The sequence below is a fragment of the Phyllostomus hastatus genome, unplaced genomic scaffold (assembly GCF_019186645.2).
Source record: "Phyllostomus hastatus isolate PE091 unplaced genomic scaffold, TTU_PhHast_1.1 phas_scaffold_760, whole genome shotgun sequence".
NCBI lineage: Eukaryota > Metazoa > Chordata > Mammalia > Chiroptera > Phyllostomidae > Phyllostomus > Phyllostomus hastatus.
The window spans coordinates 3,209,551-3,236,313 of NW_025334040.1; the positions used below are offsets into that span (position 1 = coordinate 3,209,551).

The 26,763-nt window shown below is 58.1% G+C and overlaps 1 protein-coding gene and 1 non-coding gene across 6 annotated transcripts in view; both read left to right on the forward strand.

Moving 5' to 3' along the window:
- The window catches only part of AP1B1 (adaptor related protein complex 1 subunit beta 1), a 46,476-nt gene extending 20,409 nt beyond the window's left edge, over window positions 1-26,067 (forward strand). For 2 of the 5 annotated variants that reach the window (XM_045826775.1, XM_045826776.1), the window contains 20 exons: window positions 318-453; window positions 1,229-1,474; window positions 2,624-2,814; window positions 3,632-3,853; window positions 6,505-6,625; window positions 7,084-7,179; window positions 8,170-8,285; window positions 8,632-8,797; window positions 13,428-13,526; window positions 13,937-14,196; window positions 14,844-15,045; window positions 15,870-15,890; window positions 16,518-16,661; window positions 20,085-20,230; window positions 21,967-22,096; window positions 22,394-22,478; window positions 23,149-23,235; window positions 23,332-23,486; window positions 24,167-24,175; window positions 25,037-26,067. In XM_045826775.1, coding sequence (XP_045682731.1) covers window positions 318-453; window positions 1,229-1,474; window positions 2,624-2,814; window positions 3,632-3,853; window positions 6,505-6,625; window positions 7,084-7,179; window positions 8,170-8,285; window positions 8,632-8,797; window positions 13,428-13,526; window positions 13,937-14,196; window positions 14,844-15,045; window positions 15,870-15,890; window positions 16,518-16,661; window positions 20,085-20,230; window positions 21,967-22,096; window positions 22,394-22,478; window positions 23,149-23,235; window positions 23,332-23,486; window positions 24,167-24,175; window positions 25,037-25,111 — 2,707 coding nt within the window. In that variant the 3' untranslated portion in view covers window positions 25,112-26,067. The remainder of the gene's footprint in view (window positions 1-317; window positions 454-1,228; window positions 1,475-2,623; window positions 2,815-3,631; window positions 3,854-6,504; window positions 6,626-7,083; window positions 7,180-8,169; window positions 8,286-8,631; window positions 8,798-13,427; window positions 13,527-13,936; window positions 14,197-14,843; window positions 15,046-15,869; window positions 15,891-16,517; window positions 16,662-20,084; window positions 20,231-21,966; window positions 22,097-22,393; window positions 22,479-23,148; window positions 23,236-23,331; window positions 23,487-24,166; window positions 24,176-25,036) is intronic. The other 3 variants (XM_045826777.1, XM_045826778.1, XM_045826780.1) reach the window with 3 other exon arrangements.
- LOC123811020 lies at window positions 20,711-20,807 on the forward strand. The gene has a single exon (XR_006784331.1). It is a non-coding gene; the product is annotated as a small nucleolar RNA SNORD125 (small nucleolar RNA).
- Window positions 26,068-26,763: the final 696 nt, after the last annotated feature.

A 26,763-nucleotide genomic window follows, 5' to 3' on the forward strand; every position in this document is an offset into this window, starting at 1 on the left:
GACAGCAAACAGGAGGCAGAGCTGGGTTTTGGCCAGGTCTGATGGGCTCCGGAGCTCATGTTCAAATCCTGGGAAGAGAACAAAGGACTTTTTTTGCTTTTAAAATCTCCCTTTGAAATTCCATTTCTACAAATAGGTGTTCATGGTAACAAAGCATAGTCAGTGTTCTGTCTCCCTTTTACTAGGAGGTCCTGTTATCTATCTTCTTCCCTCCTATTCATTGTTTCCCTGCAGCCCCCGCCCCCCGTTAACTGCCTAAAAAATCTTCCTCTTCCTTTCTTGGCCTCCCCCACACTGACGCCATTCTGACCTTCCAGTGCCCTCTTCCCCGATGTGGTGAACTGTATGCAAACGGACAACCTGGAGCTGAAGAAGCTGGTGTACCTGTACTTGATGAACTATGCCAAGAGTCAGCCCGACATGGCCATCATGGCTGTCAACACCTTTGTGAAGGTGAGCAGGAGCTTGGTGTGAGGGGTGTGTGGGTGCTCACGGCTCCATCTCCCCTCCGTCTCCTGGGGTGAGGCACTGCGGCCCTGGGTGGAGGTTCTCAGGCTCCTTTTCAGGCTCTCTGACTCCCAACCGGAGGGCTTCCTCTTCCAGCAGAGGGCTCCCACTCTCCAGAAAATCTGATGGTGCAGACCCCGCTAACTCATTCCATGTGAAGGGGCACGAGGCCTGTTGATCCCTGAGTGCCACTGGAGTGCGCCGTTGCCTGCATCCTTTCCCAGGGCAGAGTTCAAAAGTGCCGGAGAGCTTCTGTGTTTCCCTTCTAGACTTTGCTCCCTTCTGCATTTTCTGTTCTCCAGAGTAAGGGGCAAGCAGACACTTGAATGTCAGCCTGTGCCCCTTTGGAACCTTGGCTCCCCTACCCCCAGCGATGCCCAGATGTGGGCAGATGAGAGGTTCTGTGTCCCAGTGGAAAGATCGAAGGCTGTGGTACTGAATGCTTGTGGGTTTGAACCACAGCGCCGCCCTGTGACTGGGTGAGCTCCCAGCACTCTGCGAGCCTCAGCTCCCTCACCTGTGAAACAGGAAGAGTACTGAGTGCCTGCTCTGAGAATCAGAGGAACACAGCACAGGGGCCCAGCACGGTGTCTGGCATATGCTCGGTGCCCACACGTGGCACTCGTGATGCTGTAGGCCACAGTTGGTGGGAGGTCCCGTAGCAGCCGTCTGATGTTGCTTAGCCCACCCCTGCCCCCGGCCAATGGCTGGTTCCCCTCAGGACTGTGAGGACCCCAACCCCCTGATCCGGGCCCTGGCCGTGAGGACCATGGGCTGCATCCGAGTTGACAAGATTACAGAGTACCTGTGCGAGCCACTCCGGAAGTGCCTGAAGGATGAGGACCCGTACGTCCGCAAAACAGCAGCTGTATGCGTGGCTAAGCTTCATGACATCAATGCCCAGCTCGTGGAGGACCAGGGCTTCCTGGACACGCTTAAAGACCTCATCTCGGACTCGAACCCCATGGTAAGCTGCTGCCCCTCACTGTGCCGCCTCCGCCACCTCCTGGGTTGTTTGGGAAAACCTTGGCTTGACCCTCCACCAGACAGGCCCCAGTTCCTGGGGGTCAAAGCCTTAATGGGTGGGGCCGCTGTATTTGTGCCTGCAGTGGTTCGGGCACCACCTCTGGGGACAGCTAGACCTGGACTCCCTTCTTCCTGTGCCCACTGTAACAAGCTGTGTGACCTTGGGTGAACTGCCTAGCCTTCCACATCCCTCTCCATCAGTAAGATCGATCTAATTCTGCGTGGTTGGCAGGAGCACTGTGAGGCGTAAGCTGTGAAGGTATTGTGTTTGGTACGGCCAGGCACACAGTGGGTCTGCAACCAAGACTAGTGCCCTCCTTCCAGTCACTGCCATTGTCACTGCAGTCTCACCAAGGTTGCCTGTGAGCTCTGAACGTGAGGTACTTTTCCCTTTGCCCACATAGAGGCCACCCCGAAAGTAGCATAGCCTGGATGACAGGCACCAGGGTGAGGCTGGGAGCAGGACTCATCTCCTCCCACAGCAGTGGCAGCAGCCTGAGGGCGGTTCGGCAGGCCCTGTCTGATACAAAGAGTGCAAAACCCTCAGCCCAGCCAGCCCACTCTGTGTCCTGCAAAAACAGAGTACAGCCAGGCACTGAGTGGCCAGCACAGGGGTGGCCGCTGGAACACCGTTTATCATAGGGAAGAGTCGAAAACCACGCAGAACACATGTGAAAACGGCTGCTCTGGTGAAATGGGTGGAGAGTCCAGAGCCTTGCACAGCAAGCCCCTCTGTGCTCTAGCCCCCGGGGGGTAGACCGCTGACGTAGAGGCCCCGTTGGGAGAAAGCTGTTGTAGCTGGTAGACGGAGCTGTGTGTGAGGGCTGGTAGTGCTTTCTCTGGCCAGGCACCTGGGGCGAGCTCTTTCTTTCGTTTCCCCTCTTCTTTTCTCTTTAATGGCAAGTGCACTTATTTTAGTTCCCGTTCACAGAGGAGTCAGTAGAGTGAGTGGGTCTTTGTGCTGCAGACCCTACCCATTGGGTCCTTTTCCTCAGGATATTCAACCCCTGACTGGCCGGCCCCACTGCCCCCTGCCCCCTGGCCTGTGAGCAGTGCCCTCAGCCTCTGCCCCTCTCACCCTTTCACCCAGGTGGTGGCAAATGCAGTAGCTGCCCTCTCAGAGATTGCCGAGTCTCATCCCAGCAGCAACCTCCTCGACCTGAACCCTCAGTCCATCAACAAGCTACTGACAGCCCTGAACGAGTGCACTGAGTGGGGCCAGATCTTTATCCTGGACTGCCTGGCCAACTACACGCCCAAGGACGACCGGGAGGCCCAGAGGTGAGCAAGCTGCCCCTTGCTTGCCGGCCCAGCGGGGGCTGGTCCCTAGTGGGGCTCTAACCATGAGCTTGCCTCAAGCCTCCCGTGGGCTCCTTCCCAGGGCCTTGTCCCACAGACCACCCTCAGACACACCTCAGGGGGGGCCAGGGCCAGGCTGTCAGTGGCGTCCTTCAGGCAGTCAGCTCACAGGTCATCGTGGGCAAAGACAGGAGCCAGGACCTGACCTGGGAGCTGACAGGGACCTGGACACCTCGGGCTGCGTGAAGGAGGTGGATGGCATCCGAGTCCCATTCACTGAGTTCTCCCTGGGTCTGGGGCTCTGCTGGTGCTTCCTGAGCGTTTAATAACCTTAAAGCAACTCTGTAAAGGCGGTCCCGTCACTGTCCCCATTTTACAGGTAAGGAAACCCCCCTTAGAGAGATGGAAGAAATTGTGCAGGTCACCGAGTTCGGGCTCCTCTGACCCATGGTCCCAACCAACATGATGTTCTGCCACTTTCGCATGCTCTCACACAGGGGAAGGGAGGGAGTTGGCATCTATCAGGTATCTGCTACGTGCCGGGCACTGTGCTGGCGCTTTACATGCGTTGTCTCGCTTAAGCCCCAGCAACTCTGTGAGGTCGGCATCATCATCTCCATTTTCTAGGTGAGGAAACGGAGGCATAGTTAGTGTTTTTCACACACTTGGGGGCAGTTTACAAGTAGCGAAGTGAGCCTCTAGATTTTCCACTAGAAAAAAACGTGCTATTTTGATAACTAAAAGCAGGGTGTTCCCCCTTGTCTGTCTCTCCTCTTTACCCCCTTGCAACGGACCTCAGCATCTGCGAGCGGGTCACCCCCAGGCTCTCCCACGCCAACTCCGCTGTGGTGCTGTCCGCTGTGAAGGTGCTGATGAAGTTTATGGAGATGTTGTCCAAGGACCTGGACTACTACGGCACGCTGCTCAAGAAGCTGGCCCCGCCCCTGGTCACGCTGCTGTCGGCCGAGCCTGAGCTGCAGTACGTGGCCCTGCGCAACATCAACCTCATCGTGCAGAAAAGGTACCGGGACCGCCGCACGCGTGCAGCGTGTGCTCCCGGGGGTTCTGCTGCTGGGGACGGGGCTCTGAAGGGGCACTGACGCGTCCCCGCGCAGGACGTCTCAGTAGCTTACACAGGTTCTCAGCCAAGGGCAGCCTTGTCCTCCAGGGGACATTTGACAACATCTGGAGACGAGACATCTTTGGTTGTCACAGCTGGGGGTCCTGCTGGCATCCAGTGGGTAGAAGCCAGGGATGCTGCTTGACATCCTGCAACACCTGGAGCAGCGAACTGTTCCGTCCGTAATGTCGGGAGTGCCAAAGTTGAGAAACCCGGGCTTAGCTTAACCGGGCAGCAGGCCAGGCGAAGGCTAGCGTGGATCTTCTTAACCACAGACAGCGGATGGCTCTACAGCCCGCAGAGCCCTCTGGGAAAGGGGTGTAAGATTTTATGTGCGTACATGCGTTTTTCCTGGGGACAGGGTCTGTTGCTCTAGTCAGAGTCCCTGAGGTTGGAGACTACCAACCTCCAACCTCATGTCATTTCAATTCCTTAACAGTTAAGGAGTAGTTACATTTACACAGTTCTAAAATTATTTCAGCCCTTTGAAGACAACCTCAAGGTTGATGTCCCCGGTGAAAATGAGTTTGACACCTCTGCTCTAGGTGGTGAGGCGCTGTGGACTTTACATCAGCCTCGGGGCCAGGGGAGGGGTGTGTCCAAGTCGCTCAGAATGCCATGCAGCCTCCTTTGTCCTCCCTGTGGGAACCATTGTGGCAGGAAGCCGCTGTTCCTCAGGGAAGGCCCCTGGTGCCCTCAGTGGGTGGGGCTGAAAAGCAATTAGGAGTGCCAGTTCGAGGGGCCTAAAGCAGAAGGGGCTTTCCGGAATGGTCCAGCGAGGGAGCCTGGCAGCTCTGCAGAGTAGAGCTCGGGCCTGGAGTTCTACCAGCCTTTCCGGTCACACAGCTTCCTCGGCTGTGTGTGGCAGCTGCCCCGTCGGTGAGAGTGGGGCTACGTGGAGAGCAGGGGCCTCGCCGACATTCTCTCTTGGAAGACAGCATGAGCTCCTTGTCATTGTAGCATCAGGCTGGTTCTTTGGACACTCTTGGGGGCAGAGAGATCAGTGGATTGGGACATTTGTGCAGGAATTGAGGAATTAAATATGCGACAGCCTCTGAGTGCCTGGACAAAGGGTGAGACAGGGAGTCAGGGCTGCAGGGTGGGATTAGTAAGGTGTAGTGACCAATGGATCCTGATCAGCACGAAGGGCTCGCTGGCTATATTTAACATGGCAAATCTCTTAAGAAGTTGACTGCGTTGCCAGGGCACCACCTGGCTTGGTCCTGACAAGCGGTCAGTCAGCTTTGTGGAGTGCTGACTGCAGGAACCACTTCTTCTGCTGCCCCCCGGCTCGGGATCCTGCCTCCCCACAGGCATGATGGAGGCTCTTTGCTTCGCCAGGACCTCCCTGCAGCTTGCACAGCAGTGTGGAGTGCCCAGGGTCCCTCCTTTCTTCTATGCTGTGTCTTCTCCCTCCTCCACTGTCTGTTCTCACTCTTTGCCTTTCTCCTTTCTGTTCTGGAAAGGGCCTAGGAGTGGGAGTAGGGGGTGGTGACTCTCATCTTGCTCCCCTCCTTATTAGCACTAAGTGTAACATGGTGCAAGCCTCTCCACCTCTCAGCTTTCCTCATCTAAGAAAAATGTGGGTGGTGCCACAGCAGCAGTGACACTCACTGGTGATAGCAATGACACTGCCTTCTCTGAGGTAGGCATTGATCAGGCCAGCTGCTTCACAGCAGCCCTGGTACTCGGGGGTCTGTGTCAGGGTCCCAGGATCACCCCACATTCAGAGATTCACTTGGGACTCATGGGAGTCAGCATGTAGTTGTGCTTATGGCTAAGATTTATTATCAATGTAGTGAGGATACGTAGCTGGGTCCTAAGGGAGACAGAGATGGAGTCTGGAGGAATTCCCCCTTCCACAGGGTCGGGGTCACATAGAGCACACTCCTCCCTGAGCTACAGAGTGCAGCCACGTGAGTGTAATGTTTCTGCCTGGGGTGCCTATTTGAGACTGCTGTAGGTAGCCTTTGCCTGGCACCCCCTAAAATTCCAGACTCCCCGAAGGAAAGCAGGTGTTCAGCATAGACCGTGTTGTTTATACAGACAGTCTGGGCACAGTTAATCACCTTTATCGGGAACGGTAAGAACACTCCCAAGGGCCAAGTTCCGGGACTCCAGGTTGTTTTAAAACGAGAGGCTCAGGTCTGCAGTGGTAACACCTCCCAGCACAGTGTCATGCCCGTTTCGTGGTGAGGAAGCAGGGGCCTGAGTCACGAGCTGGGATTAGAACCAGGCCTGATCCCCGAGCCCATCGCCTGCTGCCTCTCAAATACAAACTGCCTCTTGCTTGTATCCCCTCTTCTCCCCTCCCCCCTCCCCCCCGGCCCCCGGCCTGGGATGTGGTTCGACACACGATGGCCAGTCAGGACTTTGCTCAAGCCGGTCAGTGGGCCCTCTGCCCGGGAGCGCGCAGCTGTGATGGTGACTGTATTCATGAATGTCAGGCTCCCCCTCACACCCCAGAGATGTCCCAGCAAATGTGCAAGAGGTGTTCTCACAGGGCTTATCACTTGCTTTTTGCTCTTCGGGCACCCCTGCCCCGCCACCAGGCCTGAGATCCTGAAGCACGAGATGAAAGTCTTCTTCGTGAAATACAACGACCCCATCTATGTGAAGCTGGAGAAGCTGGACATCATGATCCGCCTGGCCTCCCAGGCCAACATCGCGCAGGTCAGCAGAGGGTGGTGGCTGGGGGTGTGGGCTCTGGTGGTGGACGGCAACACCACCGATGAGCTGTGGTCCCCGGACAGGCTGCCTGGTCCCACTGTTAACAGTTCATCCGTGAAGAGTGCTTGGCACAGGACACGGGGCTCTGTGAGCAAGCACGCACCAGATGTTAAGTGATAAAGAATCTGTTCCCATTATCACTCACCCGTCCATTGAAAAGTGGCAGTCAGGTGGACGTGTCAGCTAACCTGAACGAGGGCTGCCCAGCCCTACCAGTTAGTCCTTCCCTGCTTTCCTCCTGGTGCCCCTGGCAGTTTCCTCCCTGCTTTGGGCCTTTCACCTTTAGCAAGAGGCAGAACCTCATCCTTCTAGGGGTCTGTGCATCCCTACTGCCCAGGGGTATTCCAGGTCGTTGCCCCTCTGGATCCCCTCCAGTCCCACCTTCTCTTTTGGGGCCACAGGTCTTGGCGGAACTTAAAGAGTATGCCACAGAGGTGGATGTGGACTTTGTGCGGAAGGCTGTGCGAGCTATCGGCCGCTGCGCCATCAAAGTGGAGGTAAGGCTGGGACTCTGTCCTCGGCTGGGGGAGGGGCAGGAAGAGGGGAAGGCAGCTGAAACCAGTCTGATTCTAGCAGAATCTGCCAGCTCTCGTGGTCCAGGAAGGCCTGAGGGTCCCTGCTAGAGTCCCCAAGGCCCCCGCTGTACAGATTGGGTTGGGCTCGTTCTCCCCCTGTGGTTTCCTTCAGGCCTTTGAGTTGCTGCAGATGAAGTGAAGCCATGGTAATCACGGGCTCTCCTCAGCATCAGCTAAGAGAGTGGGGTATCCCCAGCTGGTGGTGGCCTGGCAGACTTCACCTTCAGTTCATGCAGCTTTGGGTCAGGCTACGCCTGTCAAAGGTTTTGGCAAGTGTCACGATTCAGTCGTCCATGTGTCCCTTTTTCCAAGCTCCCAAGGGCTCTACAGAATATGACCTGACATCCCATCTGTTCCATTCTCTGCCGATGGAGATGCTTCTTAACCACTGAGTTGACTTTCCCTAAATGGGTCCACTGGAGGCTAGGGGACCCTGGGACAGCTGGTCACCCCAACCCATCATGGCATTCTCCCACTGGCGTCTGTGATGGCATCCTGAGAAATCCTTCCCATGAGGGGCAGTGGGGTGGGTCTGGCCAGGCTTTCCTAAGCATTTTGGTCACAGGAGACCTTTGGGAGACAAGCAGCAGTGAGGCGAGGTCGGGCTGGAGCGTGGTCACTCTGCCCTCACTCAGGGCTTGGCCTGGAGGAGCTCCAAGGACTCTGCCCATTCTCAGGAGCTCTGCTGGCCTTCTCCTCAGTCTGATTCTGTCTCCCTGTGTCCCTGCTGTCCTGGAGCCGTCATTTTGTACTCATTCTTTTACCCCTTGTCTGGGGTCAGTGTTCTGTTCTCCCACTGTGACAGGGAAAGTAGGCAAGGCGTGACGGAGCCCTTGGCCAAGGCACAGTTACTGGAAGTTCTTTTGGAAGTGGGCGCAGGGGCCTTGCCCACACTCTCCTCTTCCCACACAGCAATCTGCGGAGCGCTGCGTGAGCACGCTGCTCGACCTCATCCAGACCAAGGTGAACTACGTGGTCCAGGAAGCCATCGTGGTCATTAAGGACATCTTCCGCAAGTACCCCAACAAGTACGTGCCCGTCCCTCCCGGTGAGGCTGAAGTGACTCTTCTGGGTACAGGGCTGGCGGGAGGGAAGAGCAAAGAGAAGCCTTTCCCCTCTTCCTTACTTCTCTGCCACAAACAGCACTCTCAGAAGAAACCCTTGGTTTTTTCTTATTTCTCCTGAGCTGTCCCTCCTCTGCTCCTCAGACCAAAGTAAGAACTCAAATGTAACAGATAAAACTCAAATCCCTTTACTTACCGCCCTCATGGGGTCTTGAGAGGCACCTGCTTGTCTGTGTTGGCCCCCACTGGGCCTCCCTGAATTGCCCGGGCTCCTGCCGTGCTCACTGGGCGGCTCTGTGCTGGTCTCCAGGTACGAGAGCGTGATCGCCACGCTGTGCGAGAACCTGGACTCCTTGGATGAGCCCGAGGCCCGGGCTGCCATGATCTGGATTGTGGGCGAGTACGCCGAGCGGATCGACAACGCGGACGAGCTGCTGGAGAGCTTCCTTGAGGGCTTCCACGACGAGAGCACCCAGGTGAGCCCTCAGGCCCAGCGCGGGCCCTGACCGGAGCTGGGCGCCACTGCGGCCCATCCTACTCTACACCCTCCCCCAGCCAGTAGGCCCAGGGCCGCACCCCTACTGAGACTGCACTGATGGTGTGACAGACAGATGAGCACTCCATGGGCGACGGGTGTGGCCCCTTCCCCTCTCACAGTGCGGTCCCTCGGGGGTGCGAGGGTGGCCTGTGATGGTGAGCACTGACGGCAGGCAGAGCTTTCTGGTTTTGTTTTCGTATTTCTCTCCGGATGGGTAATGCATTGACTTGGTTCACAATGCAACAGAGACAAGAATTTATATAGTGAAAGTTCTCTTTCCCACCACTTTCCTGGCCCACTTCTCCCAGAGATCACTCGTGTTATTTATTGGTTTCCTGGGATACTTCCAGAGAGAGTTTAGGAGCACACCGGCAGGTGTACACATACCTCTGTACATGTGAACGTACACGTATTCAGTCAGTCACTGTTATTCGTGGCTCTCATGCTCTGTGAGGTCACAAGCTCCAAACTAACCAGTACTAAACCATTGCTCCTGGAGGAAATACAGAGTTGAGTTTCTACGTGCCTCTGGTCCCAGCACTTCTGTCTGCTGGCCGGTGCCTAACCTGTTTTACTTGCATTTCTGTTTAAAGGCACCTTATTTAATACACATCGTTGATTTGTTCACATCGAAATCATGGCCAACAGCACTATAACTCATGACTCAACAAAGCTCATCTAACACACGTATTTTCTCCAGAAGGCACATCACAGCCTTCTTGCACACAGGAACACCAGACAGCCCATCAGCACTACACATGGGAGTCATTTTAAACAGAGGAAATACCCACAAAAGGCACCAAAATAAGAAAGGCATGGCACTGCATAGACTGTGAAAAGGACACTCGTTTGCAGTGTGAGAACTCAGAAAGGCAGGGCATTGCCTCGCCCGGACCACAGCCGGGGACGTGTGTGTCAGACACCTCGGGTTTTGTACGTGCACGTGTACCTGCCTTGCACGTGTCTGTGAATGACCACGATCGTGCCGAGAGCATTGATTTGGGGGCTACAAGTATATTTTAGCAAGTAGGCAAGTTTGCAATTATGGATTCTTTGAATGAGGATCAACTGAATATATATATTTCTTTCTCATTTATTTTTAAACACTAATGGTAGCATATTATAGATATTCAAATTGTTCAGCACCTGGCCTTTTTCCCTTAAAAATATGTATGTAGGCCCTGCCATTAATTTACGAGAGCCTTGGACAGCTGCATAGGGGCCCTTCCTGCAGCGCTCCTGCGTTTACTTAACCAGCATCCTCTGCAGAATATGTGCCAGTCTGCTGCTCTTTGGGTTGTGAGCAACCTGTGCGAGGCACATCTGCAAGTCCAGCTGGGGTGTAATAAATCCTTAGAGCAGGATGCCTGGTGAAAGGGCCTGTGCATTGGAGATTTCCCTTAGTGTAGAGACTGTTCTGATTTACACTCCCAGCTCAGAGGTGGGTAGCCCTCGCCTTACCTCCTCCCCAGCCTAGTGCACCCTCGAACAATCTTTGCCAGTCTGATGTCAAATGGTTCGTGCAGTGATGGAGCTTTGTTTGCATTTCTGTTCTGAATACGGTTGAGCATCTTTTAATTTGTATTCCCTTTTCTGGGAACTCTCTGGTCATGCATGGGGGCCTTTAAAACATCTGTTTGTAAGCATAGAAGATCTTTGCTCTCCCAGCTGGGGCAGTGTGACCCAGTGGGTCAGGGCACGCGACTTGGGATTGGAGATCTCAGTGCCCAAACCCCTCTTCTGCCCCTTCGTGGCCCCTTCAGTTTTTCACCTTTCTGAGCCTGTTTCCTGTTTATGAAATGGGGATCATAAGACTGTCCCTCATCCCATCACTGTGGAAGTTGAATGGGATGCTTTGTGTAAAGTCTTTACCACATGCTCAGCCCATGATAAGTGTTCATTAATGGTAGTATTGGTGTTGGTCCAGGCAGAAGAGGGGACCAACTGACTTCTGTAGTGGGTGACTCCAGGAATGTGCCCTCCGGCACCCGTGGGTGAGGGTGCTCAGATGGTGGCATCATGGCTGTCTCTGCCCTTCAGGGGTGGCTTCTCCCTCAGGCAGGCCCCCCTGGTGGAGCCTACAAGGAATCACCACTTCACGCCACAGCTTAGAGACTCCTGTAATCACTTTCTCCTCCATAGTTCCAGCAACAGTCCAGGCCCATTCACCTTGTCCTCAGCCAGTCACTGTGACTCTGGCCAGGCCTGTGAGACACGCGTCCCTGGATTGCAAGAAGTGAGGAGGAGGACAACTTTTTTTTAAAGGAAAGCCAGTGTTTCTATTACCAGAAGACAGAATAGATGCTGGGTAGGCAAAAACAACAGATGCCCGCGACAAAATAATAGCAATAATTACCACTGACACCCACTGCCACCTGCCAAGTCCAGCTGCCAGCCTGCCCCAAGGCCGCCTTCACTTTCACCCCACGCGACTCTCCCTTGTGTCTGGGAAGCAAAGCCTGGCCTGGGGTGGTTCCCGTCCCTACACGCAAGTTCTGCCCAGGATCACTGCAGGAGATGTCCTGTGAGGGGTGTTTCCACCCGTATGCAAGAGTAAATCTTTTGCAGCGTCTTCCCCCTCAGCGAAGCCCCTGCAGAGCCAGGATTAGAGAAGTCAGACAGGGAAAACTGGCCAGGGTACTTGGGCGGCCAGGAGTGACTTCACCTTACCGAGCCCATTTCCTTGTCTCTGTCACAGGACTCCTGCAAAGCTCACTGGATAATGTGTGCACGGCCCACTCCAGTGCTCAGCAAATAGTAGCCATGTGGTGGTGGTGTTTTATGTAACTGGCCTGCACTCTCTGCCTTCTGGGTTCACAACACAGTTCAGAGCTTTTATACAAGTAGTTGTTTATCCCTGGCTGATGTGGCTCAGTGGTTGAGCGCCGGCCTGCGAACCAAAGGGTCACCGGTTTGATTCCCAGTCTAGGGCACATGCCTGGGTTGCGGGCCAGGTCCCCAGTAGGGGGCTCATGAGAGGCAACCACACATTGATGTTTCCCTCTCTCCCTCCCTTCCCCTCTCTCTAAAAATAAATAAATAAAATCATAAAAAAAAATAAGTTTCCAAACTGCAAAGCACTTAACAAGTATTTTTTTTTTTTTTTTTTAGATTTTATTTTAAAATAAAATGAAATCCCAGTAGGGGACCTGGCCTACAACCCAGGCATATACCCTAGACTGGGAATCGAACCAGCGACCCTTTGATTCGCAGGCTAGAGCTCAACCACTGAGCCACACCAGCCAGGGCGGAAACTTATTTTACATGGTCTCTTTGAGTCTCCTTGCCCCAGGCTCCTTGGTCTCTCCAGCCATGGATGAGAGGCTCAGGAAGTGTTGGCCATGGTAGTACGTCAGTCCAGCCTGCATCTGGCCCCTATCTGGATAGCAGGGGCAGCGGCATCATTGCTGGAGGGCTGCTGGTGGGGGGTGGGCGGGGAGGAGTTGGGCTTGTGGCCAGATCTCCCAGGCAGCGTAGCACACCAGGCAGTGAGGAATGATTCCAGGCAGGCAGCTGACCCGACTTGGGGAGAACTTGGTAAAGAGTCCCTGTGTGGTGGCCACGCTGATACTGATGATGATGGTGACAGCTGTTGTGTTTTAAACAGAAGACACAATAGGTTCTTCACATTCGTTGTCTTACTGCCTCTTCCATTAACCCTGTGAGGTATTATACCCATTTTATAGATAAGGAAACACACTAAGAGAAGCTAAATGACTTGTGCAGGGTCACCCAGCTGAGAAGTGATAGACCCAGAGTTCAAATTGAGGTGTGATCGAACTCGAGCTCCAAGTCAGCTGCCATAAATTGCTGTGTCCAAAGCTCACAAGAACCCCCTGAAGTAGGCCACAGGTCTCCCTCATTGACAGAGGGTGAGTGGCTTTCGCTGTACCAACTAGCAGGGAAGCATTTCCAGGACTGTGAGATGGTGCTGATGAGCGGGTGCCGGAAGCTGCAGCACCACAGGGTAGGGGGCTGGGCCAAGCATGAGATAGGGGGAATGAGGAGGTGCTGGCCAGGCTGAGCGGGGGAGTGAGGAAGTGCTGGCCAGGCTGAGGGCGGAAGGGTCGGGGGAAGGCAGCCGCCAGGTAAGAGGCAAAGGCTGAGAGAGGGCTGGGGAGGGATGGTTCGCACCCTCGGGTAGAAGCGAGAGAGGAGCCCTAGGCCCAGCCCTCCAGGCCTCACTGGCACCATCTCTGCTTACTGACAGACAGTCCCTTTAAGAGCATACTGGCTACACATGTTGCCTTTTGAAGCTGTCAGTTCCTTGAGGTACTGTGAGGTCTGGAGCCCTGATAGGTTTCTGGGACCTAGGGCAGGGCAGCATCCCCTGGCCTAGGTGGCCAAATAATGCAGTGGCCAGCTCCTTCCTAAGTGGCCTAGGCTACTCAGCACTATCAACACCCCTGCTGGCCTTAGTCTGCGTTCCCTGGCCATCCCAAACCTAGGAAAGCTGTTCTCACCTTCCAGGGCATCTGAACACCCTTTTTCCTCTTCAAGGCCCTCGACGGGTGTCCTGCTATTCACACATGAAGCCCATGCTTTGTCGTTTCTCTGTCTTCCTGCAGGTCCAGCTACAGCTGCTGACAGCCATAGTGAAACTCTTTCTGAAGAAGCCAACGGAGACCCAGGAGCTGGTGCAGCAGGTCCTCAGCTTGGCCACTCAGGTGGGTGCCCAGCCTCCCTGCTGTGCCCAGCACAACTCTCACTCCGTAGGGAGCACTTTGGTCCGAGCAGCCAGACCTGGGTGGTTCTGCCCCTAAGACTGGCACCACTGTGGGTTTGGCCCCAGAGTAATCCAGGATCCTTGCTCACAGAGCTCAGTCACAACAAATCAAGATGGAATGGGGTCAGGTGTTGAGCTGGGACAGACTAAATGAGCGAGGAGAGGAAAACCATGAGAACCAGAGGGCAGAATGTCCATAGAGATTGGAGCGGGCATGGCCCGCTAGAGTGGGCTAGAACGGAAGATCGGCGGCGGGGGGAGGCGGGTGCTGGCTCATGTGTGTGTAAATGCCCCCTTCCCCTACCCAGTTCCTCTGCTCTGAGTTTCATGAGCTTCCCATCACTCCCCAAGGACTCAGACAACCCAGACCTGCGGGACCGTGGCTACATCTACTGGCGCCTGCTCTCCACGGACCCAGTGGCGGCCAAGGAGGTGGTGTTGGCCGAGAAGCCACTCATCTCGGAAGAGACAGACCTCATCGAGCCGACACTGCTGGACGAGCTCATCTGCTACATCGGCACACTGGCCTCCGTCTACCACAAGCCACCCAGCGCCTTTGTGGAGGGAGGCCGGGGCGTTGTGCATAAGAGCCTGCCACCCCGCACGGCCTCGTGAGTGAAGCGGGCCAGCTGCCGGGCGGAGCCTGCCCGCCGGGTCTCTCGGTTCAGTGGCACGGGTGCCCAGGCTCCGCGTGATGCCCCTGGCAGGGCCTGAGTCTGAGGGGGATTGTAGTTCTGGCAGCCTTTACGGAATGCTCACTACTCACCAGGCGTTGACTGGGTCATCTCATTTGATCCTGACAACAGATCTGAGAGGCGTCCCCATCTGACAGATGAGGACAGCAGGCACAGAGCCGAGTGCCTGGGGCAGCATCCCACAGCCCCCAGAACTGGGCTCGGGGCCGATTCTGTCTGATTCAGGCGCAGTTCTCACCTTCCTCCTCTGCCACTCCCAGGGGGTGCCCTGGCCTGGTTGCCCAGCCCTCTGGGCGCTGGTGTCCAGTCTTCTCTGAAGAGTGGACTGAGTAGTGGAAATATAGACGGCCTCTCCCTTCTTTCATCCCCGAGAAGCTGAAGAGCAGAAAAACGGATTAGCAGGGGGGCGGGAAGGAAGGGGAGGCATGTGGACAGTCCCCGTGAGACAGTGAGGAGACCCAGTGCCTGTCCTGGGAGGGTCCTGGAGACTGGGGACTCAGACCTCCCTGGGACAGTCCGCCCCCACCCTTCTGACCCTCTCCCTCCCTCCTGTGTCCCCAAAGGAACGAGAGCACAGAGAGCCCTGAGACGGCCCCTGCCGGCCCGCCCTCTGGTGAGCAGCCAGATGTCATTCCTGCCCAGGGTGACCTGCTGGGTGACCTCCTCAACCTGGACCTTGGACCCCCAGTGAGTGGCCCACCCCTGGCTACCTCCTCAGTGCAAATGGGAGCTGTGGACCTTCTTGGCGGTGGCCTGGACAGCCTGGTATGTCCTGGGAGCTCCTCTGGATGACATTGGTAATGATCTTCAGAGCAGCAATCATTGAATGCCCTCTCTGTGCCAAACACCAACCAGGTACCTTTGCCTGTGAAGGTCATCCTGTAGCTCTCTGCTTGTAGGTGAGAAAACTGAGGCTTACAGAGGTCAGGAGACTTTCCCTCTAAGGGAGCACAGCTGTTAAATGGTAGGCACAGGACTTAGCCCTTTGTCGGGCTGCTGAGCCCCAAGAGACCTCAGGCAGTGTAAGGCCAGTCTAGCCCCTTCCCCCGAGTCTGAGCCTGCAGGTGCCTTGGCCCTGTGAGGCTGGAGGAGCCAGACCTGTGTCTGTTAATCTCTCAGCCCTGCAGCAGCTGGGGATAGCAGCCTGGTAGGACTGAGAGAGGCCCGTTACAGGGCAGGGACAGTGCTCCCCTGTAGAAATGGGGTGGTGAGACTGGCCTGGGTCTCTCCCAGGAACTTCATCAGGCAGCTGGTAGAACCAGGTAGAGGGGGCAGCAGAGCCCCTGTCCCATAGCCATGCCCAGCTCAGGTCCCCAAGCCTGTGACACAGGAAGAGGTGGAAAGGGCTGTGGCCTAGGATATGGGTGGGGGGTAACCAAAGGGGTGGTGGTCATTATAGAAATAGCCTGGGCCCCTTCTAGGCCCAACACAGCCTTGCACCAGACTCATCTGGGATGGGGCAGCAGTAACTAATCTTTTCTTTCTTTCCCTCTGCCCCCTCCTCCCATCTCTCTCTGTGTCTTCCTTCCTGGCTTTTCTCTCTGCATGTGGCTGCCTCTTCTCTTCACCCTGCCTGCTTCTGCTTGGAGATGGGGGATGAGCCTGAAGGGGTACGGTTCAATCCTCGCGTCACCAGGCCTTTGTCCCTGCTCCTCCTGAGAACACTGGTCTAACATCCCAAGGGTCAGATGATGTCAAAGCAGTCCCTCCCTGCTGAGCCCTGGCCTTCTTTCCAGTGTCCTGGCAGCCTCTGCTCTGACCGCCTGGCATCCAGCTGCCACCAGGCCCCCCAATCCAGGAGCCCCTCATCCCGTCCTCCCTTCCCTAGAACGAAGTTGCCTTTTCATCCTGAGGATCGCTGGCCCTTTCTGTCCCCATGGCCACTCTCTGATATCCTGGAGGGCACACTCTGTCTCCTTAGCACAGCCCCCTCACGAAAGTGTGCCTCTGGTACCCCTTTTATCCGAGGACTGAGTGTTAGTTTGCACGTGTTCCCAGCTTTCCCAGAGGTCACCCCCAAGGCTCAAGATTTGCAGAGCATAGGATGGCTCTGCCTCTCTTCACCCACCCACCCACCCCGCTCTGTCTTGTTTCTGCAACTTAAGAGTTGGTTGACAGCAGCCTTGTGGGACCCCCTCCTGTCCCGCCCCCTTGTTTTCCAAAGAGCCAGGTGGCTACATTCATCCCAGGCCCCCGATGACCCTGTCTGCCTCTGACGCCTTCCATTATCTTTCCAGATCGGGGGCCCCAACTTCGTGACGCCCCCAGCAGCAGCAGTACCAGCCAACCTAGGTGCACCCATGGGCAGTGGCCTGAGCGACCTCTTTGACCTGACCAGTGGCGTGGGCACCCTGTCAGGATCATATGTGGCCCCGAAAGCAGTAAGTACCATGCCCCTTCTTGTGGCAAGAGCAGAGAGAAGGTGGAAACTGGCGTGCGGGCTCCTCACGTGGCCCACTCCACGGACTCTGCCCGGGCCAGCAGGGGTGGGCTCCGGGGGCAGCGGCTTCCCAGCACAGTGCTAAGGGCCCCTGGGGGCTGTGGGGGCACAGGGAGCAGACGCTGGGTCGGGGAAAGGCGTCCCAACGGGGAGCTGGAGCTTAGGACTGCGGATCCAGGCAGAATTAGCCTGGCCGAGTTGGGCAGAGCCTGTGGGAAAGCCTGGAGGTGAGGAAGAGCCTAGAACCTTCCAGGGAACTGGCAAAAGTCCCATCTAGTTGGAGGAGTGCTCCTCAGTGCGGTCCGACCCAAGGCCTCTCGTTGATAACAGACATTTTATAACACCCCTTCCTCTCCTACCCTTAAATGAGATCTGTGGGCTGGGCACCTGCCTACACACACAATTTTTATACTAAGATGCTACCACTGCATGGAGAAAAAGGAGGAAAATAAAGTAGTGTAATGCAATGTCAGAAAGGCTCGGGCACGCCCACCGCAGAAGACCTGACAAAGTTGTTGGGTGCTGGCAGCAGTGCAGGGTCCCCTGGGGGTCACGCGTGTGTCGAGAGTGGTGCAGCTGCAGTGGTGGCTGACTCCAGTCCAGTTCCAGCTAAACAAAGAACAGGATTCCCTTGATTTGTACCGTAGTTCAGTTCTGGCAGTTTCAGGGTGTGTCGAACCCATGCAAAACAATTGCTCATTGTGGGAACTGCTGACCCCTGGCAGCATGTCCTGCATCCCTGACCCCAGCCCACGGAAAATAGTGCCTGCCCGCCATCGTGCTACCTAAAGATCCCCCACAAGTGCCCCCTGTGCTACCAAGGGGCAGTACCCTCTGGAGACTCCTGGCTAGACAGAGATCTGGGGAGGTTAGGGAGGGAGGAAGCTGGCGAGGTTGGCATCGCCAGACTCTGAGGGGTTGCTCTTGATCCTGGTGCAGCCGGAGGCATTGGAAGGTTGGCACTTGAGAGAGATGGCTCTGGCTACAGTGCAGAGGCCAGGTTGGCAGGGGGAAAGCAGAAACAAGGAGCCTGGTGAGGACACTGGCAGGAGGTGATGCGTGCCAGGGCAGCCTGGACAAGGAAGGCACCTTTGGGGGTGGAGGCAGGAGGCCGGACTGGAGAGCTCCCTGAGAGGCAGGACGGGCAGGATGTGGGGGCTGCTGAGGAGGGCGATTCTGGCTCGGGCAGCAGGGTGAAGGGAGATGTTATTTTCTGAGATGAGAAGGGCAGGGGGAGGAGTGTTGAGCTTGGGGTGCACCCACATGCAGGCCTGGCACGAAGGAAGGCGCGGTGTGGTCTGCACCCTGACCATCAAGGGAGCTGCCAGTGGAGACAGCCCTGACCTGACCCCCTCATAACGCTCAAGTCAGACACCGTGTCTGCCACTTTGTTCCCGGCCAGGGCCCCACTTTCTCTTCCAAGTTCCCCTCCCCAGAGCTGGGCTTCAAGGGCACAGTGACACCTTTATCGTGACTAGGGAGCTGCGAGGCAGTGCCTGCCCTGGCCTCACCAGGTGTGCCAGCTGTACCTGCAGCAGTGGTAGCTGGAGCCCCCAGGCAGGGTCTGGGCCTGAGGGGCCCACGGCAGACAGCCTGTCCAGTGCTGGCAGCTGCACACGTCCGTGCCAGGGACTGCGCAAGTGTGGCACGGACTCATCCCACCGGCTCATTCCCAGCAGCCTTATGGCGCTGTTATTCCCATTTGCGGTTGAGAAATCTAAGTGCTTTTGCCTGAGGTCACATAGCTGGTAAGTGACTGAGACAAACTGAATGCAGGGAGTGGGAGGTAGCACCAAAATCTGTGCTCCTAATTCTGATGTGATCAAATCCCAAAGTGCTGAAGAATGTCCTGAGCGCTTGCCTTAATGTTGTGGCTTGTCAAAATTAGTAGGAGTGGAGAGAACGTACATGGTATGATGTAAAAGTGTCGGCTATACTGATGCACGAGGCCGACCCATATGTGTCAGAAGCCCAGTATTAAGGCAGAAGGCACACCACGTGACAGAAGAGCAGGACAGTCCCCTGCAGCCCTGCAGGTGCCGGCCTCACCCGCCGTTGCAGAGCTGCCAGGCATATAAAGCCTGGAGCTGGCCCTCAGGGAGCTGACCCTGAGGGAGCTACATGTCCATTTTAACAGATATTAGCACTGCTTTGTCTTAGTGGAGGTGGGTGTGCCAACAACGAGTTCTGAAATGAGAGGTGAGGGATCACAAGGTCAGAACGAATCAAGGCAGACTGCTTGGAAGAGGATACCTTACAACATGAGTGGGACTTTCTCCACCGTCTTAGGCACAGGAGGTTCTTGGATGTGGGTGCTCTTTCTTTAGAAGGAGTGGGTCTGTCGTCTACATTTTCCTGACAGCGCCGTGACTACCTAGAATCGGCCACCAGGTGGCTGCCATCTTACCTGGTGAACTCTGACGGGAGCTCAGACACAGGTGATGCCTGGAGAGAGGGACGAAGCTGGGGACCTGGCAGCAGTGTGGAGGTGGTGGCACTAACAGGACTCGGGCTGCACAATGGTGGCATAGGAGTCAGGGTAGGCGGAGGGCTGCTGCGCAGGCGGTTCCGAGGTTCCAGGTGCTGGCAGCTTAAGAGACGGTGGGACGTTTGCTGTCGCGGGACATGTTGGGGAGGCTGCCGAGGGGGGCCGGAGCCTTTTGCCCTTGCTGTGAGCCATCTGAGTGAGAACGAGGACCCGAGAGGCATTAGCACGTCCACAGGACGACTCCGGCAGATGGCCATCGTGGGAAGGGCCTGAATTCAAGCCCTTTGCTCGGCAAACGCGCCCGAACACCCTAGGGAAGGAGCCTGGGGCGGCTCCCCTGTGGCGGCGGCTCTGCAGCTGAGACTCAGATGACAAAGGCAGCCAAACAGCAGACTGCCAGGCCAGGGTCCTCTCAGGTACTGTCCTTGGTCTGGCCAGCTCCAACCGTTAAAGGCCAGCCCCGCCTTCTGCAGGAGAGGACAGGCCGTGACGGCCAGGGAGGCCTGAGGCCCTGGCCAAGGCCCAGGATGGCCTTGAGCTCTCCGCCTTCCTTGGCTCATCAGGAGGCTGGCTTGAGTCCTCAGCTTCCTCAGCCCTGCTTCCTGAGTGTTCTTTGACCTCTGAAGACTTGGTCAGCCTTGGGCACACCGAGCACCTCCCCGCCCAGAGCAGCTCTTGTGGTGGCGGCCATGGGTGGGCCACACGGGATCGTTCTCCTGAGATACACACGGTCTTTCCCCGGTGCTAGCGGCAGGGGTGTCCGATCTGGGAGGCTCCTTCAGGGGACAGAGGAGACTGAGGAGGGACCCTCAGGTGGGCGGTTGAGTGCTGGGGAAGTGGCAGACCCCAGCTCCGCCCCCACCATCTTCCCTGCAGGTCTGGCTCCCAGCCATGAAAGCCAAGGGCTTGGAGATCTCGGGCACCTTCACCCGCCAGGTGGGCTCCATCTCCATGGACCTGCAGCTGACCAACAAGGCCCTGCAGGTCATGACTGACTTCGCCATCCAGTTCAACCGCAACAGGTGAGCTCCCCGGGCCAGCCTTCCGGGAGCCCACGCGGGGCAGGGCCGAGGGCTGCCAGGGGCCTGGTGCCTTTTCTCTGGTGAAGGTGGGTGTTCCTCACACCCATACCTCAGGCCAAACTCTCTAGTTTCTCCCCTTAATGTGGACTCCAAGGTACTGAGCAGAGGGGCAGGGTTTCTCCCTTGTTTACTGCCTTCCTCCCCGGCCCAGAATCCTCAGCTCCAGCCGAGGAGCTGCCTTTGGCCAACGCCCCACGTGACAGGAGCTTGGAGCCTCCTTTCCAGGCCTGAGTGGCTCCCAGCTTGAGAAGGCTGATGGGGAGGAGGCCTGCCCACCAGCCTCCCCCGTGTGGGAGCACTGGCCGCTCCAGGCCCCTCACCCCGACCTGGCACCCACGCTGGGGATCGCTGGGGAGGCTCTCCCGTCTGGCTCAGTCACGGTCTCTGTGGGCCAGGCCAGCTAGGCCCCGCTCTCTGGGGAGCCCAGGCAGCCTCTCCTGATGATCCTTCTTCCTGAGCGGCTCTAGTGATGAGCAAACTGAGCCTCTAAGAAGTTGACTGAAGGGGCTGCTTCCTCAAGGAGGGCCTGCGGGCCAGCGGGTCCTGACCCTCTGCCAGACCGGAAGGGGCAGCCGCTCTGCTGCTGAGCCTCACACGGCCCTGAAGGCCACGGAAACACTCCAGGCTCCACGGCGTGGTCCCAGCGGTCGCTCGTAACAAAGGTGCTATGTACTGAAAACCTCCTAGGTTCTAGGCCCCGTGCCAAGGGCTTCCAGAGTATTGTCTCACTCGAGCCACCTGCCAGCCCAGTGAGGCCGAGGGCATTGCTCCCCTTCTTGTGCGTAATGACGCCTGGGCTCAGAGAGGTCACACGGCAGCAGTGGTGGGGCTCCCGGGAAAGCCCACAGCGCTGGGCCACTGCAGGGGCCTGAGCGTCCCTGCGTCGTCTCCCGCTGTGTCTCAGGCAGGCCCGATTGCCACTGTGGGCAGAACACGGGTTGGGGTCAGACGGCTTAAGCTCTGGATCGTAGCAGTGCCATTCACCCCGAGGGGTCTGGGCATGGGCCTTCATGCCACCCCGAGTCTCTGCCTGGAAGCTGGGGTGCTACCCACCTGTCTCTCTTTTTATGTGGATGGGAGTTGGTATCATAGCAAACGCTCAGGTCACGGCCCCAGTCAGTACTGTGGTGGCATACCGTCCCAGAGCCTGTGGCAGGGGGACCCCTCACACTCAGGGGGCCCCTCCTGATTTGCCCCCATGCTGCTTTCCCGAGAAGCAGGGCTTTCCCGAGTGTCTCTGGCCATCGTGTGCCTGGCCAGCTCTGACCCAGACAGTAAAACCTGTGTGTCACGTGGGACGGTCAGCTCTCTCCTAGGAGGTGGGAATTGGCAACAGCAACTTGGGCAGTCTCGGAGTTTCCGGGTTCCAAGAAGCTTACAGGCCCCTGGTGTTAGATGGCACTCTCTGAAGGACAGGCTAAGGCCGTGCTCACCTGGGTCTGCCCAGTGCCTAGCCCGGTGAGGCAGAGGCTGCAGCCAGCCTGAGACTCTGTCCTCCTGTCCACATGGCCACGGAGGGGTGGAGGGTGGGGGTAGGAGTCTGTCTACCTGGCTTGGGCCTGGGCCCGGGGTGAGGCAGGCTCACTGGAGAGGCTTCTTGCCAACCGCTGCCCCAGCTCTGGGGTCTGAGGAGCCTGCTCCCCTTGCCATCCCCACGGGGACTTCTCTCTCCCCAGCTTTGGCCTGGCCCCCGCAGCCCCCCTCCAGGTCCACGCACCACTCAGCCCCAACCAGACCGTGGAGATCTCCCTGCCTCTCAACACCGTGGGCTCGGTCATGAAGATGGAGCCTCTGAACAACCTCCAGGTGTGTTCTGGGCAGGACCAATCACCTCGGTCTTTACGCGCATGCCTACCCCAGAGGAGGAGCCCGGTGGGAAGGTCTGGGGCCTGCCCTGTGCTGGCAAAGTGCTGTGTCTGTGCAGTCGTGCCCTCGGCCACAGATGTGCCCGGGAGGCCTGATCCAGGGGGGACGAAGGGGCTTGGCTCCCAGGGAAGGCGTGGGAGGGAGTCTGCTGAGGTAGGGGCACAGGGAGCGGACCCTGCCTGGGGCCTCGGAGGCGGAGCCAAGCACCAGGGACTGACTCAGGCCCCCTGTTTCTAGGTGGCTGTGAAGAACAACATTGACGTCTTCTACTTCAGCACCTTGTACCCGCTGCACATCCTCTTTGTGGAGGACGGGAAGATGGGTGAGTTGGGAAGTTAGCCCTGGGGTCTCTGGGATGGATGGACTGGACGGACTGGCTTTGTCCCATAGCAGGAGCAGAGTCCATGAGTCAGCTGGCTTCTCCGCAGAGGCCTGAGTGAGGGCGCACCTCCCGGGGCCCCCGGTCTCTCTAGGCCAGCTGAGGCCACCAGGGGGGCGTGCCGTGCACTCTTGCTTCTCCAGCCCTGCCCTCGGCCTTGCCTTCACTCGGCCCCTACGCAGCTGTCCCCTGAGCCCTCCCAGGCAGGGAGCCCAGGCTGACCTCCCACCCGATGCCCAGCTCCTGTGCCCTGGCTGGAACCCCTGAGGAGACTCTCCCGGGGCCCAGAGGGCGCACTTCCAGCCCGGGGCTACGCGGAGCACTTGGCTCCCCTGCTTCTCAGTCACACCCCGTAACGCAGGCTGACTCCGGAGCAGGCTGCTCGGGGCGGCGCGGGAGGAGAGCAGATGTGGGTGCTGGCGGGGGAGGGTCAGGCCCCACGGCAGGAAGCTGGTGTCTTTCAGGGGCGGCATGGGTGGCCACCTCCCCGGAGCTGCTGCGGTGGGGCTCCTGCCCGTCCTCGGCGTCCCGGCAGACCCACTTCCTGCTCGGTGTTACCGAGCGGCCTCGAGTTCATCAGGGTCCCATCTTTCCTGCCCGCCCCCGTCCCTAGAGCGGCAGATGTTCCTGGCCACGTGGAAGGACATTCCCAACGAGAACGAAGCCCAGTTCCAGATCAGAGACTGCCCCCTCAATGCGGGTAGGACTCCTGGGCACCGCCCCCACCCCATCCACTCTGCCCTTTCCCGTGCCCAGTCCCTGCCCCGTGGCTAACTGAGGGGCCTTGCCACCCCAGAGGCCGCGAGCAGCAGGCTGCAGAGCAGCAACATCTTCACGGTTGCCAAGAGGAATGTGGAGGGTCAGGACATGCTCTACCAGTCCCTGAAGCTGACCAACGGCATCTGGGTGCTGGCGGAGCTGCGCATCCAGCCGGGCAACCCCAACTTCATGGTGAGGCCCCCGCCCCCCTGCTCTGCCAGGCCTGAGGCCTCTACCTCCCTATCCCAGGCAGCCTCTCCTGCCCCCACCTCCAGGCCCAGGGGCAGCTCTGGTGGGGGACGCTCTAGCCCAACTAGGCTGGAGTCCCTTTGAGCCTGGTGCCAACTAGCATCAGAATTCTGTCCCTGTAAAGGACCTTAGAAAGCTCTCAACTCAGTCCCATCATGTTACCCAGATAAAACACCAAACTGGGTCTCAAAACAGTAAACTGAACTAGGAGATTCTGTAAACAAGGGCCCCATGAGGCGGCACAGTTGGCCTAACTGGGAGGAGGCCCCGGCCCTGCCGCCCCTGCCTGCCCAGCGCCCCCTGGAAGGACGGTGATTCCGAGCAGCCGGTCCTTGCCCGCCTTTGAGGCAGAGCCCGGTCGGGACATGGCTTCGGTGTAGTGCGTTGGTGTCCCGGAGGCCAGGGTGCTGTTCCAGGCCCCAGAGAGCACCAGGCTTTGCTCCTTCCCCAGTGCCCGTGTCTCTGGCAGGCATGGCCCTCCAGTCACTGCTCCCCGGGCCCTGCTGGCGGTGTTGGCTCTGGGGGTGGGTGGGGGCTCGGTGGGGGCTGCGGTGATGGTAATTTCGGTCTCCCTGTGTTTGGTTGCTGCATGTCCACCTTCCCTGCTGGTGCCCGTGGTGCAGGACTTGGAGGTTAGCAGATTGCTCTTCTCTTCCTCTTGCCCCTGCGTCCTCCCCAGCCACACCTTGCACACCCTGTCTCCCGGCTTGGCTCTGGTGCACCCCTGGTTCTCCTGGCCTCTCCTCACCCTGCAACCCCCAAATCCAGGCAGACACACATGCAGGCTGCAGGCAGGAGGGCACGCTGCCCTCCACTGACACCCTGGGGCTTCCCAACACACATGCTGTGCACAGAGCCCTTCAGAGGAGACTGGGGCCCCCGGGGCCACTGCTGCTGATTTCTGGAGCTCCATCTGCCCCTCCCCTTCCTAAGTGCACCCTGCAGAAGCAGCAAGTCTGGCAGAAGGGTGGCGGCACTTGTCTCTCCTCTGCCTGTGCTCTCCAGGCTCGTGTTGCAGTTAGAGCTGAGGCCAAGTGTCTGCCGTGCCTGCTTCCTGTGCAGGAGGACAGGAGGAACCCGCGGGCCCCCACCATCTCCCAGAGCAGAAACCTGCTCCCGCCCAGGCCCCGTGCCTCCTCAGGGACCCCATAGACTACGGGGCCCTGGCAGCTCTGCAGGGTGGGGGCCAGGCGCTCCCCCACAGCTCCGGCTGCTGATTCACGTTGCTCGCCAGAGGGCGGGGTGGCTGGGCTGACAGCAGGTGTGTGGGCTGCGAGTATATTTGGTCCATGCCCGGCTGGCTGTGGCAGCCGCCCCCTCTCCTCCACCACACATCTGCCCCAGCTGCACTGCTGCCGCCAGGCCACGTGTGCACACCACACTTCCATCCGGTCCCCACCCTCTCTGCCCTCCCCACGCGCTCCTTCCCAGCCTGGGAAGCGACAGCCCCGAGAGGAGCCCCGGGAGTGAGGCAGCCCTTCTCTCCCCTGCAGCTCTCCCTGAAGTGCCGAGCGCCAGAGGTGTCCCCGCACGTGTGCCAGGCCTACGAGACCATCCTCAAGAACTGAGGCCCCGGCCAGAGCCCGCCCCAGCCTTCTGCCAGCCCACTGAGGAACTCCCTGCGGGGTGATGGCGCCCCCTCCCAGGAGGGGCCTGGCAAGGCTCCTAGTCACCCCCGGGGCTCCCTGCTCCTGAGGGCAGGGCCTGCCTGGTTCCTCCGGGCAGGGCGGCACCCCTCCTGGAGTGTAACCTCAGTGTGCTCCCGAGCTGGGAGGCTCCCCTCTTCCATTGCTGCTGACATTCAGGGTCAGTGAGGAGGGGACCGAAGGAGACAGAGACAGAGCAGTTGCAGAAGCTGGACAGGGTGACCCAGCGTTCTCTTTCTTTTTCTGATACCTGAGGGCAGGTACAAGGGTTCCTTTCTCAGGCTCTCAGCCTGGGAAGTACCCTGCCCCTCAGTCTCTCCTAGGTTGGTGTAAACAGCCCTCCCCCACAGCCCACCCTCGTGGGATGGGCCCTTCCAGGCCGTCCCGGTGCCCGGGGAGGGTCCCCTTGGTACCAGGAGAGCTGCTCTGTCAGACTCTGGGGTTCCCAGGACCTGCAACCCCACCCTCTCTCCCTGCATCCGCCCAGCCTGGGGCCCAGCAGTCACGCCAACTGAGCCCCGGCCTCCTGAGAGCCGACCTGCACGGGGAAGACCAGGCAGAAGCTCCCAGAGGCTCTGCCCGGGCTCCTGCTCCCCTGGCAGTTGCACACCCCCCACCCCCACCCACATGCCCCTCTTGCCCCTGAGGACCGTCACTGCCCATGATACATTCCTCGGTGTGCCCTGGGCTCCCAGCAGGGACAGGGCTGAGGGATGGGAAACGCAGGCAGGCAGGGTGCGCCCTGTCCAGGGTTTCTTTGGGATTTCCCCTTAGTGTCTGCTTCCCTCCTCCTGGCCTTCCAGGTGTCGGCGCTGCCCGGCAGAGCGTTAGGTTCTCCTGTTACCGCTGTTTAATAATAAAGGTTCTGCTTTTGGCAATCACGGCCACTTTTTTCCCTTTCCACCAGGTGTCGGAATTGAAAACTGCCTCTGAGTGATTGAGGATGGTTTTCTGAGCCCTGCTATCCAATATATATATATATATATACATATATATATAAATAGAGACTATATATTGTATGTTTACTCTTATTTTCAAAAAGAGAAAGTGAATAAAAACGATGACATCAAGCCTGTCCCTGGCCAGTGTGTCAGGTCCTGCCTGAGGCTCTTCCGGTCGGGTCTGGGGCCCCCTGAAGTCCAGGGTTAAGCCCTTGAGCTATGCGCCCAGCCCCTCCCCTGGCGCTCTGAGGACAGTGTGCTTCTCTCCGCCCTGCCCTTAAATACTGGTCTCCCTGGCACCTCTCCCACCCTGGATCCCAGCTCTCCCCAGCAGACTCCGTCTGGCCTTTTGATGTTGGCCTTTTGATGTTCCTTTTGGTTTTCCTCAGTGCCCTGCCGTCAGGGAAACTGCTGGGAGCGGCTTTGGGGGAGAGGGCTCTGGCAGGCAGGCTGCGCACCAGGCCTGTCTGGGCAGGCAGCTCGCCACCCTGCAATTGCAGCTGGCTGAGTGTGGCTCTAAGCTGACAGCCACCCAGCTGCCACCAAGGACTCGCCATGTAGCCCTAGTCCTGGCATTGGCCTGGCTGTCCGGGGAGGGCAGCCAGTCCCCGGGCAGGGCTTCAGCGGCAGAGC